Source organism: Pipra filicauda, unplaced genomic scaffold, assembly GCF_003945595.2.
Source record: "Pipra filicauda isolate LSUMZ 115617 unplaced genomic scaffold, ASM394559v2 scaffold24_size8852520_pilon, whole genome shotgun sequence".
In the NCBI taxonomy this organism is placed as follows: Eukaryota; Metazoa; Chordata; class Aves; order Passeriformes; family Pipridae; genus Pipra; species Pipra filicauda.
The window spans coordinates 8,080,424-8,095,961 of record NW_024104365.1 but is presented as its reverse complement, the minus strand read 5'-3'; the positions used below and the strand labels follow the sequence as shown (position 1 = coordinate 8,095,961).

The following is a 15,538-nucleotide window of genomic DNA, read 5'->3' as shown; positions in this document are numbered from 1 at the left end:
CCCTCTTAAGTAGGATAATACCACCTGCATTTTAAAGCTAGAGTAAGGAGTAAAGAGAAGTTACACAGCAGCAGATAATGCAGATAGGAATAAAAATATCATCTGGTGGGCTTGGAAATAGTTTGTTGGGTTATGTTCCAGGCTTGTTCTATCCCAGGCAATCATTTCAAGCATGTTAATTCATAAGGGAAAACCGAGTTTGATCTCCTACCTCCTCTGGAAACCTGTTGCAAACTCTCAGTGCATGGATAGTCAGAAGCATTCTGATCATTTCCAGCCCTGGAAATACCTAGCCATACCTGCAGTTACTTCCAGTCTTCTTTGGAATAATGTTGTCTTTTGGCATAAATTATTCATTTTTTTCACAGTGTATAGTTCTCTGCATATCTTTTCTCCTTCTGGTTGTTTTTGGGGGTGGTTTGTTTGTTTGTTTGTTTTAATATGTGTAAGACTAATTCCTTAGTGATTTGTGATTCAAGCACAACCATTTCTGCCATTTTTTTAAAAACATTTATTTCAGAAACTAGAAGAAGATGGTCCCATTATCTATTTACCTTTGTTGCCCAGTTTGACTACCAGTGTATGCTCAACAGGGTTATCCAGGGGTGGTCTCTGCTATGACATGAATTTAAGGGACATCTTCCATTCACGTCTTTGGATCATTAGTAAAATTCATCACTGTTTTGTTAAGGCATTTTGTACCAACATCTAAAAACCACAAACCTATTAACTCAGTGGTAAACTGGCAAAAGGGACTGTTGTAACACTGACACTCAGAAAAGAAGGACCTCAGTGATCAGATCATGTTATTTTCAGGACCATCATCACATGGAATTGAAGTGGGTGAGGAATTTCTCAAGGTCTAAAGCTGACGAAATCCTGGAAGCTAAGAGACTGTCCCATCTTTGAGGGAAGATCAGGAGAAATCAGGAAAGTTGAAACAAGATCCCTGTTTTGCCACATTTTTCTTTCAAAGGATTTCCCAGATGGTACCAGAACCTTGGGGGAGGTTTAGGTTGGATATCAGGAAAAGGTTCTTTTCCCAGAGTCAGACACTGAACAGGCTCCCCAGGGCAGTGGTCACAGCACCAAGGCTGACAGAGCTAGAGGAGCATTTGGACAATGCTCTCAGGGACAGGCTGGGATTATTGGGGAGTGCTGAGCAGGGCCAGGAGTTGGACTGATGATCCTTGTAGGTCCCTTCTGACTCAGGATATTCTATTAAACAGAAATTATAAAGGTGAATGTGGTGCTTTTGCTAAGAGGATGGAAGTAGGTTTTCCATTGCAAACTTCTCCAGAGGTTCTCCTTTCACTTTCTACTCTCTCACACCCAGCTTGGAATTGCCTCAATCAATGGCAAAGCTGGAGTACTGTAGTGATGTGCACGTGGATGAAAGTCCTTTATGGGGTTGCTGAGCACATTGTAACATCCACTAGACTGCTTTGGCTCTCTGATTTCCAAAGAAACTCAGTACAGGCTACTTAAATATTTGAAGGCAGCTTCTCTGGAATTGCTGCACGAGTAAGAGAAACCCTGCAAAAAAATGATAACTCAGTCTGGCTTGTTTGTTTTTCTGTAGTGGAAATTGGCCTTTTTGGATTGGGAGGGAAGTTTCCTGGGTAAAGAAGGGTTCACAGTGTGCTGGTTTGCAGCTCTTTCCTGGTAGTTGTTTGCTGTGCTCCTGTAATGAATGTCGTACCCTCTCTCCTAAGACTGCTTGGAGACTTGGGAATCTCTGCATGCATTATTAGCCTTAAAAATCATGGAATCATTTAGGTTGGAAAAGACCTCCAAGATCATAGAGTCCAACCATTAACCCAGCACTGCCAGGTCCACCACTAAACCATGTCCCCAGGTGCCACATCTACATGCTTTTTGAACACTTCCAGGGATAATGATTCCACCACTTCACTGGGCAGCCTGTTCCTTGACCAGCTTCAGTCTGTCTATTCATTGATTTCATAGCACAGCCAGTTAAATCATATTTATTTCCATGTGGCACTCTAAATCCATATATTTCTCTACAAAGTAAGATGTTGCACTGTGCTGCTGGTAGAGAGAATATTTTTTCTAGCTGTTTATACTTTTTGCACAATGTAAGGTATTTTCTGTTCTCTTTGGGATGACCCCATTCCATCTTTCCAATGAAGCTGCATATATGCCTTTATTCTCTCTGTTAGCAAAATTCTTATTCAGTGCTGGGAATTAAAAGATTGTTGCAAAATTCCTCTTTTGGTTTTGGTTTATGTAGAAAAAAGCACATTTTTAACACTGAGCTGTGAAGTGCAGGCAGAAGACTCTTCTTACAGCAGCAGGATAAGAGAGTGTCCTATGATTCTTGGCTCAGGGATACTGGTTATACAGAGGAAGACCTACCCATGCCAATTGAAATTCTATAATTTTATGGCTGTGGTGAGCATTTTTCAGCTAATTTGTCAAAGGGTTAGAGGTGTGACAGGCAGGAAAGACAGATGGTGATGCCAAGAGACAGGTTTAGCTTCTTTGAGCACTGGGTAGTGTTTTCCTTGTTAACTCCACTGACTGTAGCAAATAACATGCATTTGCATCCTTTTCAAGTGTGTGTAGGAGGGAGGAGCCTGCACCAATTTGTCTGGTTTAATTATAGATGTTCTACCCACCTTCCTAATTGCTCCTTCATTAAGAAGTAGCTTGTTTCTTTTTTCCCTAGGAGCTAAAAATAATCAACTTTTGTTTGTTTCTGTAAATATTTTTTTTCTGCCCTTGAGGAGATAATTATTTCTATTGTTGCATGAAGATGGTGGCCAATACAGGAGGAATAATTAGAGCAGATGGCTGAAAATACTTCCCTTGTAAAAGACATCTAGCGTAATAAAACACCTCCCCTCCTCTTTTGTCTCCTCCAAATATACGTTTTTCTTTCCTTCAGGTGGATGGGAGTTGGGTGAGGGGGCGTAAATCTTTTCCTGATGTATTAAACTGAGGAGCTGTCAAGAGTTCACAGCCTGGCAAGTGAGCTCCCCGTATCCATCACTGAAATTAAAGTGTTTTCAAATGTGGTGTGGAGTCCTGGGTCTGTGGCGTGGGGAAATATCCGCTGCACTCCATCACTTGAAATGTTAACCTTGTCTCTCCGTGGTGACTGAGGACACGAACACTTGCTCTCGGAACTTGCTGGTTAAATGGCAATCTGTCAGCACCAAGGAAAGGCTGCCCTCGTGGGTGTCAATCTCGGCTTTGTCGGCGCCGCTCCAAACCTTTGCTCGTTCCTGGCCATACACTCCGGGAGGAATGAACATTCCTCCTGCTGGAGATCACAGGAGCCTCACTGTGCTCTGTGTCCTGTAGGATGTGTCTGGGAGAAAGAATAAACCTGGCTGCCAGGGGTGAAGTTGGTGGGAAACCCCTGCTGATTTCAGGTTTCCCTCCAGGTAATCCTCACCTGGAACCCACAACCCGGAATCATGGAATCGCAGACTGGATTGGGTTAGAAGTGACCTCAAAGAGCATCTCATTCCAACTCCCCTGCCATGGGCAGAAACACCTTCCATTAGACCAAGGTTGCTCCAAGACCCATACAACACAGCCTTGAACACTTATAGGGACGGGGCAGCCACAGCTTCTCTGGGCAACCTGTGCCAGGGTCTCACAGTAAAGAATTTCTTCCTAATTTCTAGGGAATAAGGGAAAATATTGAGCACAGCAGGAAGCAGAGCCTGTGTTTAACTATATCACTTTTTATTGGTTTTATTTTAAAATGTCTTTGTTTTCTGGTCAGAGGATAAAGGTCTTGTCTTGGTGTCTCTAACAGTTGTTGCAGTCCTTTTTCAGGACTGTACTCTAAACAAACCCCACTTAATTAAACAAATTGTAAAGTTACCACAAAGTGTGATCAAATTACCTATACGTTGTCTAAACAGGAGCTTCTCAACTCTTTTAAGCCCAAACCTTGCATTTTGGTATCCTTCCCATTTGTGAATTGTTTGCCAGCCGGTGTGGGAATGCAAGTGTATCACTGTTCTTTATTCATTTGTTGCAGTGGCTGCTGCTGTTTCTGAGCCTTGGTAGTCACAGGCACAAGCTGAGAAAGTGATACTGAGAGATTGTGTCCCCAAAGGCTGACATAAAGGCAACCCCAGGCTGGCTGACAACAGCAGCAGCTAAAAAACATAAAATGGAGAGAAATCTGCCTGAAAATGAAAAAAAAAAAAAAAGGTGCAGCAGGGAGGAAGGATGTAATTTGCTGAATTGCAAGGAGATTGTACATCATTTGTTCCATGCCATGAGAACGTTATTTCACCTTTCCGTAATTCATTCGTTGTTTTAGAGGCCTTACTGAGAAGGAGTTGATACCCCCCAACAATTAACCTGTGTTGTACACAAACTGTGGGCCTGCTAAACAAGGTGTGGCCTTGTGGTTGTGTGTATAATCATGGAATATTCTGAGTTTGAAGGGACCCACCAGCATCAGGTCCAACTCCAGGCCCTTCACAGGACAACACCAACAATCCCACCACATGCCCCAGAGTGTTGTCCAAATGTTTCTTGAACTCTGTCAGGCTTGTGGCTGTGACCACTTCCCTGGGAAGCCTGTTCCAGTGCCCAACTACTCTTTGGGTGAAGAAGCTTTTCCTAATAAATACAATTTGGTGTGTGCATGACACACTCCAAATAGATGTCAGAGCTGGAAAGGTATTGCAGGTCAGATCCCCTCCCTGGTCCTTCTGCTCTTTGATGTCCCTGGATGAACAACTGGCTCCTTAGGGATTCCCAGTGCTGGTGATTCCCCACCCACCTTTGCTTTCTGCCCATATTTTGCAGGTTTGGTTCCCTACTGAGTTAGTGTCATCTGCTGTGCTAGATTCAAAATGTGAAATGTTGCCAGGGTGGGTTTACTGTGGATGTGTGATGTGAGGACACATCCTGCCAAAGTTTGGGTGACCATTTTAAGTGTTCAGTTCATGTTATACTTGTTTACTTGGGAAAAGCACCAAAAAGGTCTCTTGCCTCAATTTAGCTACTGATTTTCACAAACCTTGTAGGACCACAGCATATTTGTGGTCTCACTCCTCCTATTAAATCCAGTTGAAATAGCCCATGTTCAAGTGTGAGCTCTGACAGTGACACCCATGACTGCAGAGGTGTTATGGTCTCATAAGCTCTGTTTCCTCCAAGTCATCTTCCCAACTCTGTTACACTCTAAAGCCAGAGTGTGAAACTGCCTCCTCACTGCAGCAGCTGCCTCCAGCCAGCTCCAGCTTCACCATTCAGGGTTTGTTTTATGCCAGCTCCTCTTTCTCCCATCCTGAATTTCAAGCTTCCTGTCATTTTTCCTGAAGCTGGGAAAAGCACAGGAGGAAAATGCCCAGTGGCTGACACGCAGCTTTCCTTGGCTCTGCAGGTTCCTCCTGGTTCATTCACCAAGCACATGTGGAATGGGCACTCAGCCATGACCCTGATGCTTGCAGCTGCTGCTGCTCCTCAGTCTGACTGAGAACTATTAAAATTAAACACCAGAGGTCAAATACCGGGTGCCAAAGAGGGGGAAAAATGGAAAAAGAATGAGGTTTTTCTTCTATGAAAAAAACAGTGAGGGAGACACTCTTATCCTGCTCAGTTGCAGGCAGAGGAAAAGGTGCTGAGGTCTCTTCATGATGAAGAGGTTTAGATGATGGCCATACAGTCCTTTGAGAGATGAAATGGTTGTCTCAATCTTTTTTCTTTGGGGTCTCAGCTGAGTTGGTCCATCCCAGTGGCCCTAAGGGTGTGCTCAGACTGCAGGGTAGCAAAGTCCCCCATGTCAACACACAGAGACGGTGGTATTTGGTGTCTGTAGGGTCAGTGTGGGCTACATCCAATCCCATATTGATAACAGGTCAACTAGACTAGACAGGAGGGAAACTAGAAGGGCCAGATGAGAGTGTGGGTTTCCAGAGCTGTGACTCTGTCACCCACCCTGCTTTATGAGAGATATACAATTAGTTTATGTGTTAGTTCATGTTATTTTGCCATGAGCTGCTTAAAGGGAACTGGGCATAACCACTACCACTATTCAGAAAAGGAACTGAAAAATTCCATTGCAGTTGGAGATGGCACTGTGCTTTTCTCACAGAAAACGGGGAGAGTAATCACATGGGATTCACAAGGTCCAGGAAAATGTACTGGTGAATGAGGGCACATGGCCATTTCACTAACTTTGCATTAGACCACTCCTTCTTTCAAGGGTCTTAAAGTTGTGTTCTTTCATCCTAGGGAAGAGTGTAGGACTGCAGGAGAAGGGTCACCAAATAATATTGTTTGATGTCTTTCAATCCCCACAGAGCTACCTTCCATCTATCCCCTCTGTACATTCCTCCATGCTGTGGTGATTTAAAGTGCATTCCTTGAACAAACCATCTTTTCCCTCTTGGGAAAGATTCTTTAGATCTATTCTCTCCATGATAGTGCAAGGATGGTACAAGTGATTATAAACAGCTCTTGGTCTTTTGTTATTAGCTGGTGTTCATCTGTTTATTTTTATTTTAAAAAAAAAGGAATAATACAAATCAGAAATCACATGAAGGATGTGCAGGCAGGTGGTGCATGTGGCAGTGAACTGGGCCAGGCATCTTCTAAATCTCTGAAATATATAATTATATGTTTACAACTAATGAAATGAAACTAGTCCTATCATACTTAGCAATTGTAGAAATTGGAGAAATTGTACTCTCTGTAGCAACTGTGTACGGGTGTGAAGGCTTATCTGTACTTCTGTAATGATGAAGTGGTTCATTCCCTCTGACACCAGACATTTAGCTCCCTAGATGTTTTCACTGTGTGTGTGTCAGTGTAGTTCCAGGATTCAGTCTGAACTGAACCAAATAAATTCCCTTTGTAGGGTAATCACGAAATGTGTCAGAGGGTAAAAAATAGCAGCGTCCACCCAGCATGGGCATCAACCAGTTGTATCATTTAGCTAGGGAACCATCACCCCTTCCCTGGTGTAAATAGTTAGAGCCATAGAACTTTAGAATGGTTTGAGTTTGAAGGTACCTTATGGATCATCTTGTTCCAACCCCCTGCCATGGGCAGGGACACCTTCCTCTGGAACAGGTTGCTCAGGGACAGTGCTGTCAGAAATGTTGTATAAAACACTAGGAACATAAAGTTAAAACTGACAAAAGCACAGTAAAAAAGAATAACACCATCAGTATTGATTCACCTAAGCCTCTGCAGATCCAGAGCAAGAACTTTAATGCACATGATGTGCTCAATTTGAAAATGGAGTAATTTTGCTGTAGCATTGAGGTTATTCTTTCCACTGCTGTTTCACATTAGCACAACTTGGTGAGGACTACAAATATTTCCATGTCTGGTTTCCCCCTCCACCTCTAATGAGTTGAGGATGTTCTTGCTAATTCACATATGGGACCAAATAATATGTTATGGATGTTTGTGTCCACACTTGTGCACACGTGTCCATGCAAAAATACTCACATATTCCTCAAGAAATTGGCCAAATGGGACCCTGAGCAACCTGGTCTAGTGGAAGGTGTCCCTGCCACTGGCAGGGGGGTTGGAACTAGATGATCTTTAAGGGTCTTTCCAACCCAAATCATTCTGTGATTCTATGAAACCTTCACTGCAAAGTGCATGCCTGAAGGTTAGAGGTGAGGAGGAACCATGGTTTGAAACACACAGGCATCGTTTTACCATTGCTCGTTGTGAGTCAGTCTCTTTGCTGTTCTTGAGTTGTTCAGTGCTTTATTTGGAACTGATGTACAAGCCATCAAAGCAGAGGCAATAATAACACTGGATAAGCTGAGAAAGCTGAAAAGGTATTTGAAAGGAGAAATGTCTCTCTCAATGTGAGCGAGTGGCAGCAGAGCCTTTGAAAAAAAATCCTCTGAAGCAAAATACTGCCTGTCTAGCAGGATGTTTTAATTCCAAATTCTTCAGGCTATTTTTATGACATTGCCAGGAAAAAACAGTGCAGTTCTGCTTTTTGAGAGGCAGAGAGAGACACACACCAGGCAAACCTGTGGTCGTTCCACAGCGAGACCTGCAGCAAAGCCCCTCATTCCCCAAAGCAGAATGAGACAAGGGGCAACCCCTGAATTGTGACAGGCATTTCTGAAGGCCAAGAACTTCTCCAACCCCAATCCTTCTATTGCTTTGCCTTACACAGGGTTCCCTCTGGAAACCAGCTTGCCCAGAGCACGGCAGAGGAGATGCCAAAACCACGCCCGGACAACGTGGCATTGGCATCTCCTCCGCACTTCTCTGGGCAAGTTGGCTCCTTGAAGGGTGGAAGGGGGTGAGCTTTGAACTTGTCTGGATCTTTTTCTTTCCAGCTTGCCCTCCAGTTTTGCGGCCAGTGGGACGAGGACTCCAGCTGGCCTGCTGGCCACCAGCCGCGAGATGGCGATAACGTCACGATAGAAGGAGGCCGGACGCTGCTGCTGGGGACGAGCACCAGCGTCCTCAACCTGCTGCATCTCAAAGGTCTGCGAAAGGGGGGTTCGGTGCTCTGCTTCATCCGGGGCTGGGAATTCTTAGTGCCCGTGATCTCCCCTTCCATTCCCCACCTCCAAACATCGACGGTCAGTCAAGCTGAGTTTCCTCTTGATACACAGGGTGGGGATGGGGGAAGCATTTAATTATTCTATATGCAAAAGGCATCGTCTATGCTGTTTGAGGCATAATAACAATATAAGTAGAAAGGCTTTCCCCCCCTCCCCGTTTCTTTCCCCCAGCTACCAAAATTGCTGCTGTCCTTAGCAATGTTCAGTGATAATGGCACTGCTGATAACAATAATCAGCTCTGTTCTGTTTGGCATCTTCGAGGCAGGTGTCTCACAAACACCTTTACAAAATTAATGATGTTACAGAATTGCAGGTCACAACCACCAAATGTAATTAATAATCCAAAATCCTACAGCACAGCTGATGGACAGTAAATAAGAGTTATGGGGGAAAACATGAGTTTGCCAGGTTCATGTACTTGCTCACAGACCTAGAATAAGTGTGAGACAGGTACATCTCTGTGGGTCTCTGTCAAAGTAAGAATTAAAACTACTTGTAATTCCATACCAGAAATATTCCCCTCTGGAAATTAGGCCCTGTTTGTGAAAACTGTTGTGCATATGCTTGATATTAAGGGAATGAGCTCTGCTAGTGAAATTGCTTACTCAAAGTTAAGCCTGTGCTGAAACAGCTCAAACAATGAAAACAGGAGGTTTTTTATGTTGAAGGACCTGGACCTTTGCTGGTCAAAATGATTTTATATTAAAATTATATTAAAGGTACTAGTCTTACATTGAGATGATGATAAAGAACGTAACAACTATATTTTAATCTGATTTCAAATGATCATTTTATAAAGTAAAGACTTTGTAAATTTTTCTCTACTGTGAGAACATTTCCATAAAAAAATCAAAGTTGTTCAGCTTATGTTCAGAGGTTTTCAAGAATTGCTACACCAGACATCATTCCTGTTTAAAAACAAAATTAAAAATCAAGTGCGAGGTTTTGAGATTAAAAAGGTGAAACAGTTTGGTCACAATACTGCAGCAGAAACCCTTTGAACTTTGGACCTACTCACAGATACATTTGATCTATGAGTCAGCACTCATGAAGCTACCAGAGCTCTGACTGAATTTAATGAAGTCTGGAGCAGTATCTTTATGGCTTTGGCTCATCTGACATTCAAATCATTCCTACCCTTTATCGTGTTTTCCAAGAAACTTGGTTTATAATGTCAATTCAGTTAGGAAAGCAGCATTAAAATATTCAAGATGTTATTATTTCTCCATTGCTACGTGCCATACATAAAGACCAAACATTTTAGAAGCAGAAACCTGCACAGGGATTGTTTATCAGAGCTTTATGAAGTTGCCTGTTGCATACACCCCCATGATTGCTCTGGCTGTTTAGTCTTGGTTAGATTTGATGTCAAAACCTGCTGAGATCTACTCTGAAATGAGGTTGGGATTTACCTTTCCTAGTCTTCCTTCCCCTTATTAAAGCTGTCCAGCTCAGGAGAGTTATTTAGGCTCCTGTATTGACAGAAACACACATCACCAAAAACTTATTCATCTTAGATATTTGTAGATACCTGTTTATAGATGAATCACAGGGGATCCCCTCAGAGCGTAAACTACTGACTCTGTGAGCATGTCAAATAATCGACCACTTTCCCCAGGTACAAGATGGACATGACAGTAAACCTCTAACCCGTAGGTGGGTGTAGATATGTGCTTCAACTGAAATATCCCATTCCTATCCTAGCTGGAGAGTTTTTCTTTGTTGGAGCTGGAGAATGGGATTAAATTGTAGCTCTGCTCCCTTTGGCTTTCATGACTCAGCATCAGGCTATCTGTGCACTTTCAAGCTGAAAATAAAAAGAGCTTTAATGCTACTGATTCTGGTGATGCTGTACTGCCCATTTTCTGGTGCTGTATCTGGCAAACCCAACACAATTACAGACCCATTTCTTGAAATTCTCTTTTAAGACACCATGAAGACTTCGAATACTACCCCTGTTTGTACATCTTTGTAATGATTTCAACACCGTAGGAATTGTTTAAAGGAGTGTTATAACAAGGACATCCAGCTTCATGTGCAGCCTCAAAGTGACTCTTTCTAGACTGTATTAACATATAGCCGAAAACATATAGTTGTTCTGGTGGAGACCAGACTGTCTGGGCAGAAGATCTGGAGGCCAAAGCAATGGAGAAATAGGATTAAGCAGCTGGGTTCTGCTCGCTGCCATGAGGGCTCAGGAGTTTCTCCCTCCTCCTCAAAAAGCAGAGCATGAACATATGAATATCAGCAGTGGAAAGTTTAATAGTCAGACTGTGAAACAGCTCAGACAAAACTGATTGGGGAAGAGATACAAGATAGACAGACTGGAGATAATTCTGTGTGTTCAGCAGATTGCAGTTATTTTTGTAATCCCGACATCACAAGAATGGAAATATTTATGATAACCCAGGACAGATGGAAATTCCTTTGCACAGGGCTTACACTAGGGGAACTTCTTTGTGTTTGGTGGGTTGATACCTCAGACGTGTTGCTGCCTTTGTCTGAAATTAGAGTGGTCTAGAGAGGTCTGAAGACAAAAAAAAAAAAAAAAAAAAAAATTCTGCCTGGTCTTTCAGGAGTGCATTGGTGATGAATTTTAGAGTGTCATTGCCAGGATACCCTTGTGGGTTTGAAGATCCCCAGCTGGCCAGTTGCCTCTGCAATGGCAATTTTGAGATGGCTGCTCTTTCAGGCATAAGAGAGAATATTGCTTTGGTCCTTGTACTAGAAAAGACTCAGTTTCAATTAAAGAATCATTTTGGTTGGAGAAGACCTCCAAAATCTACAAGTCCAACCTTTGAATGAACACCACCTTGTCAACAAAACCATAGCACTGAGTCATTCCCTGAATGACTTCCAAGGATGGTGACTTCACCACCTCCCTGGGCAGCCCATTCCAGTGCTTGACAACCCTTTCAAACATTGGAATGCTGAAGAAATAATTTCTGATGTCCAACTGGAGCCTCCTCTGGCACAACTTGAGGCCATTTCCTCTTGTCCTCTCACTTGTTGCCTGTGAGAAGAGGCCAAACTCCACCTTTCTCCAACCTCCTGTCAGGTAGTTGTGGAGAGTGAGAAGATCCCCCCTGAACCTCCTTTTCTCCAGGATAAACAATCCCAGCTCCCTCAGGCACTCCTCATAGGACTGACTCTCCAGGTCCATCCCCAGCTCAGCTGCCCTTCTCTGGACATGCTCCAGCACCTCCATGTCTTTCTTGAAGTGAGAAGCCCAGAACTGGGCACAGGACTCGAGGAGAGGCCTCACCTGTGCCAAGTAAGGAGGGACAATCACTTCCCTTTCTCACAGCTCTTCCATCCCCCATCACTTGTATCATTGCTGAAACCAGTGTGCCAGTTCCCTCTTCCATGGCTGAAGACTCCAGGCTGAGGTCTTCAGAAACGTCTGACTCACCTCATCTGTGGTTTCTCTAAAATCTGTGCACTCAGTTCCCAATAGACCTGAGCTAACCTGAGCCTTGCTTTTTTTTTTCAAACCATGAAATCCAAGGAAACAATATAAGGAACTGAGAAGCCCCAATGATACTCCTGACATTGTCAGTTATTGTCTGATTTTGAACCCACATCACAGGAGCAATGCTTGTCCATCAAGAAAGACCACATGGAATCTGGAGATGAACTGTTTACAAGGACATGAAGTGATGGGTCAAGGGGGAATTGCTTCAAAGGGATGAAGGGCAGGGCTAGATTGGATATTAGGGAGAAATTCTTCCCTGTGAGGGTGGTGAGATCCTGGCACAGGTTGCCCGGAGAAGCTGTGGCTGCTCCATGCCTGCAAGTGTTCAAGACCAGGTTGGACAGGGCTTGGAGAAACCTGGGATAGCGAAAGGTGTCCCTGCCCATGGCAGGGGGTTGAAATGAGATGCTCTTTAAGGTCCCTTCCAACACAAATGTTTTTACAATTCTATGAGTCCACGATTCTATGAATATTTTGAATTTCTTGTCATCCATGCTCTGATCAGACTGTGGCTAAACTGGATCCTGTGAGTAGATCTGGGGGAAGGGAAACACAGATATTGATTTTACTTGTCTTTTCCTCATCTTTGATGCTTTTAAAAAGAGCAGCCAATATTCCCTGATACACCTGCTTCAATAGTTATCAAATAACTAGTGCTTTGGTCATTGCTGATAAAGATTGGGTTTAAATTCACTGAAAGAAGGAAAAAGCTTTTCCTTCTGTTTTCCTGTCTGTGGCATCAACCAGTCCTTAAATCCACCTTAAAATCCCTTGCCAGTAGGTACAGCTGGAACCTGTTTGTGTTGCAGTGTTTTCTATGCCATTTTGATCAACCCATTTAGGATGTTCACTGTGATACTTTTTTTTTTTTACAGGCAGTTTCCAGTTCATATTTTCTTTTTTTAATCAGGCAGAGACATTACAATTAAAATACCGTAAAAGTGATTCTGGCAGTATTGCAATAAGCATGTTTTTTAATTAAAGGAAGAACATGGGATGTACAAATAGTACCAGCTAATGGGAAATTTCATCCAATGTATTTTTTAATTGAGATTTAAAAGGAAGAAAAGTCAGCCCAATTTTTCTCTGTCACTGTGTGATATTTTCCTACGTTGTTACGGTGAGCCGGCAATAATTAGTCTCAGAGCTTTAAAATCCCAGCTGTTTTCATGGAAAAACAGTGGAAGACATCAGTTCTTTATTTGTTAGCACATTTTGCTGCAGGAATTCAGTGTTATCCAGCAGAGTGCATCTCACAGAGGTGGACATTCCTGGAGGAAGAGTTTTTAAAGCCCTGAATCCATAGCAATTTAAGGGGTGGGTTTTTTTTCAGATTTTCCTCCAACTTCGAACCCTCGTTTCTTTTGCCATCATGTTTTAGATGGGCTTACAGCATGTACATTGGACTCCCAGGGCTCTCACTTGCCAATTAAATTGATTTGCTGCAACTTTAGTAGCTCTTGAGACTCCTCTGGGATGCTGCACAGTGAACAGATCCGTGGAAACTAATCCTGGCCAAGAAACTTGGCGCAGCTCTGTCTGAGACCAGGCTGAAACCTGAGGCAGCATCATCTCCTTCCTCTAATCACTGTCATGGATGGAGGGGCTCACAGAATCACAGAATGGTTTGAGTTGGAAAAGACCTAAAAGATCATCTAGTTCCAACCCCCTGTCAGGGGCAGGGACACCTCCCACTATCCCAGGTTGCTCCAAGCCTCGTCCATCCTGGCGCTGGACACTTCCCGGGATGGGGCAGCCACAGCTTCTCTGGGCAACCTGTGCCAGAGCCTCACCACCCTCACAGCCAAGAACTTCTTCCAAATGTGCACTTAATGCTTGTCTGTCAATTGGAAAATTAGAGCCAAAAGACCTCTTTTCTTCATCACACCTCTATGTGTGGTGTTTACCTGATGCCTCCACCAGGCTCACTAGAAGTTCCTTCATTATATCCTAGGTGATGTCATAACTGCTCAAAGCTATCTTGGAGTGGCTGCACCTCTTCCCCACCAAGTCAGCTTTTCTTTTTCAAATCCATCTAAGCTGTTGATAAGCATCTCAGATGTATCTAAGAGCTGAAAAATAGAAGGACTTCTTTGAAGCAGATACACCTGTGGCAGCATCTTCTGGGCTGTCAATCTGAATTGCCTTTGCCTGTCTCCTGAGTTCTTAGGGAAGAGCCTGATCAGCTCACAGGGAGCATGTGCCATCTGAACAGATGACTGAGAGCACAGCAAGCCAGAAAACAAAGACTTGTCGGGCTTGGGAGATGAATTCTGTCTGAGCCACTGAAGCAGCTGCTGGTTTCTCTCCCAGGGACAGATTAAGGCCTCCATCCAACAAAATGCTGGAATACAAGCTGAACTTCTTAGTGTGCTAGTGATGTCCTGGTGGAAATACATGGACATTTGAATTCACAGCTAGTTTGGGATCTGTCCCTGTGTGCTGTGAACATGGAGAGATATTCTCAAGGAGGTGGAGAATGAATTTTGGGCTCTTGGTTCAAGCACCCTTTGAGATGGAACCAGTATAACAAACTTCTCCTTTGCATCTTGCTCAACCGTGGTCCAGCATGCAAACAACTTTTATGGCTCATTGGAATATCATGTGAGCAAGTCAACTGGGTACAGGTGACAGAGCCATGAAATAATTTTCTTTTTTTAAATCTCATAAACTCTGTATTCCTCTTCCTGTACACAGGAGGATCTTAGTTGCTCTGGGATTTTTTTTTCCTTCTCAGAGGCCCTACCAGGCCGACCCTTGGAGCTGGAGAATGAGCAATAAGTGGGCTGTCACACTGCAGCCTTGTTGTACAGATCAAGCAAAGCTATTCCAGCCCCAGCAGTTGCCTCCTGCTGTTTGCCACTCGGGGATGCTTGCCAGGAATTGAACTTCTGAGCTTGAGCTCGCCTCACTGGGAATTCTGAGGCTTTTTCGTGTGAAACACCAAGGGAGAGGAGCTGGTCAGAGCAAACTGAAGGCTGTGGGAATATGAGACAACCAGAGCAGATCTTCCCTGCACTGCAATGGGAGGGAGTAGTCCAGCTGAGGAGATGAGCTCTCAACCTGCAAATGCCCTTCCATGCAGAGGAAGTTTGCTGCTAGTTGAAGGTTATGAGAAAGTAGTGAAAAAATAAGACAATTTTATTAATACTCTTCTTATATTTGATTATTTTAAAAAATTGTTTTGCGACTATCCAGCACCTTTCTTGTAGTTTGCTTACTTTGACACTGCATTTAGCTTTACATAAAGTAGAATCAAATCTGAAGTAGGACTGAACATCTGAAGTAGAACTAAATCTAAGTCTATCACTTTTATCCTAACTCCCTAATGAGCTGTTCATTAGGAAAAATGTCTTATATCAACAGGGAATGTAAGGTGAGGCTTCAAAAGGTGATAATAGAAAATCCCTCCGTGTGAAAGGTGCACTTTGGAATGGGGACTTTCCTGCCCTTGGAGTTCAGAAAACCTCTAGGGCATTTTAAATCACAACCTGAATGAGAAATATCAGCATCACT

The 15,538-nt window shown here is 43.4% G+C and overlaps 1 protein-coding gene across 1 annotated transcript in view; it reads left to right on the top strand.

Moving 5' to 3' along the window:
* The window catches only part of PKHD1 (PKHD1 ciliary IPT domain containing fibrocystin/polyductin), a 253,982-nt gene that overhangs the window by 74,750 nt on the left and 163,694 nt on the right, over window positions 1-15,538 (top strand). The window contains exon 35 of the mRNA XM_027738336.2: window positions 8,316-8,466. Within this exon, the coding sequence (XP_027594137.2) occupies window positions 8,316-8,466 (151 nt within the window). The remainder of the gene's footprint in view (window positions 1-8,315; window positions 8,467-15,538) is intronic.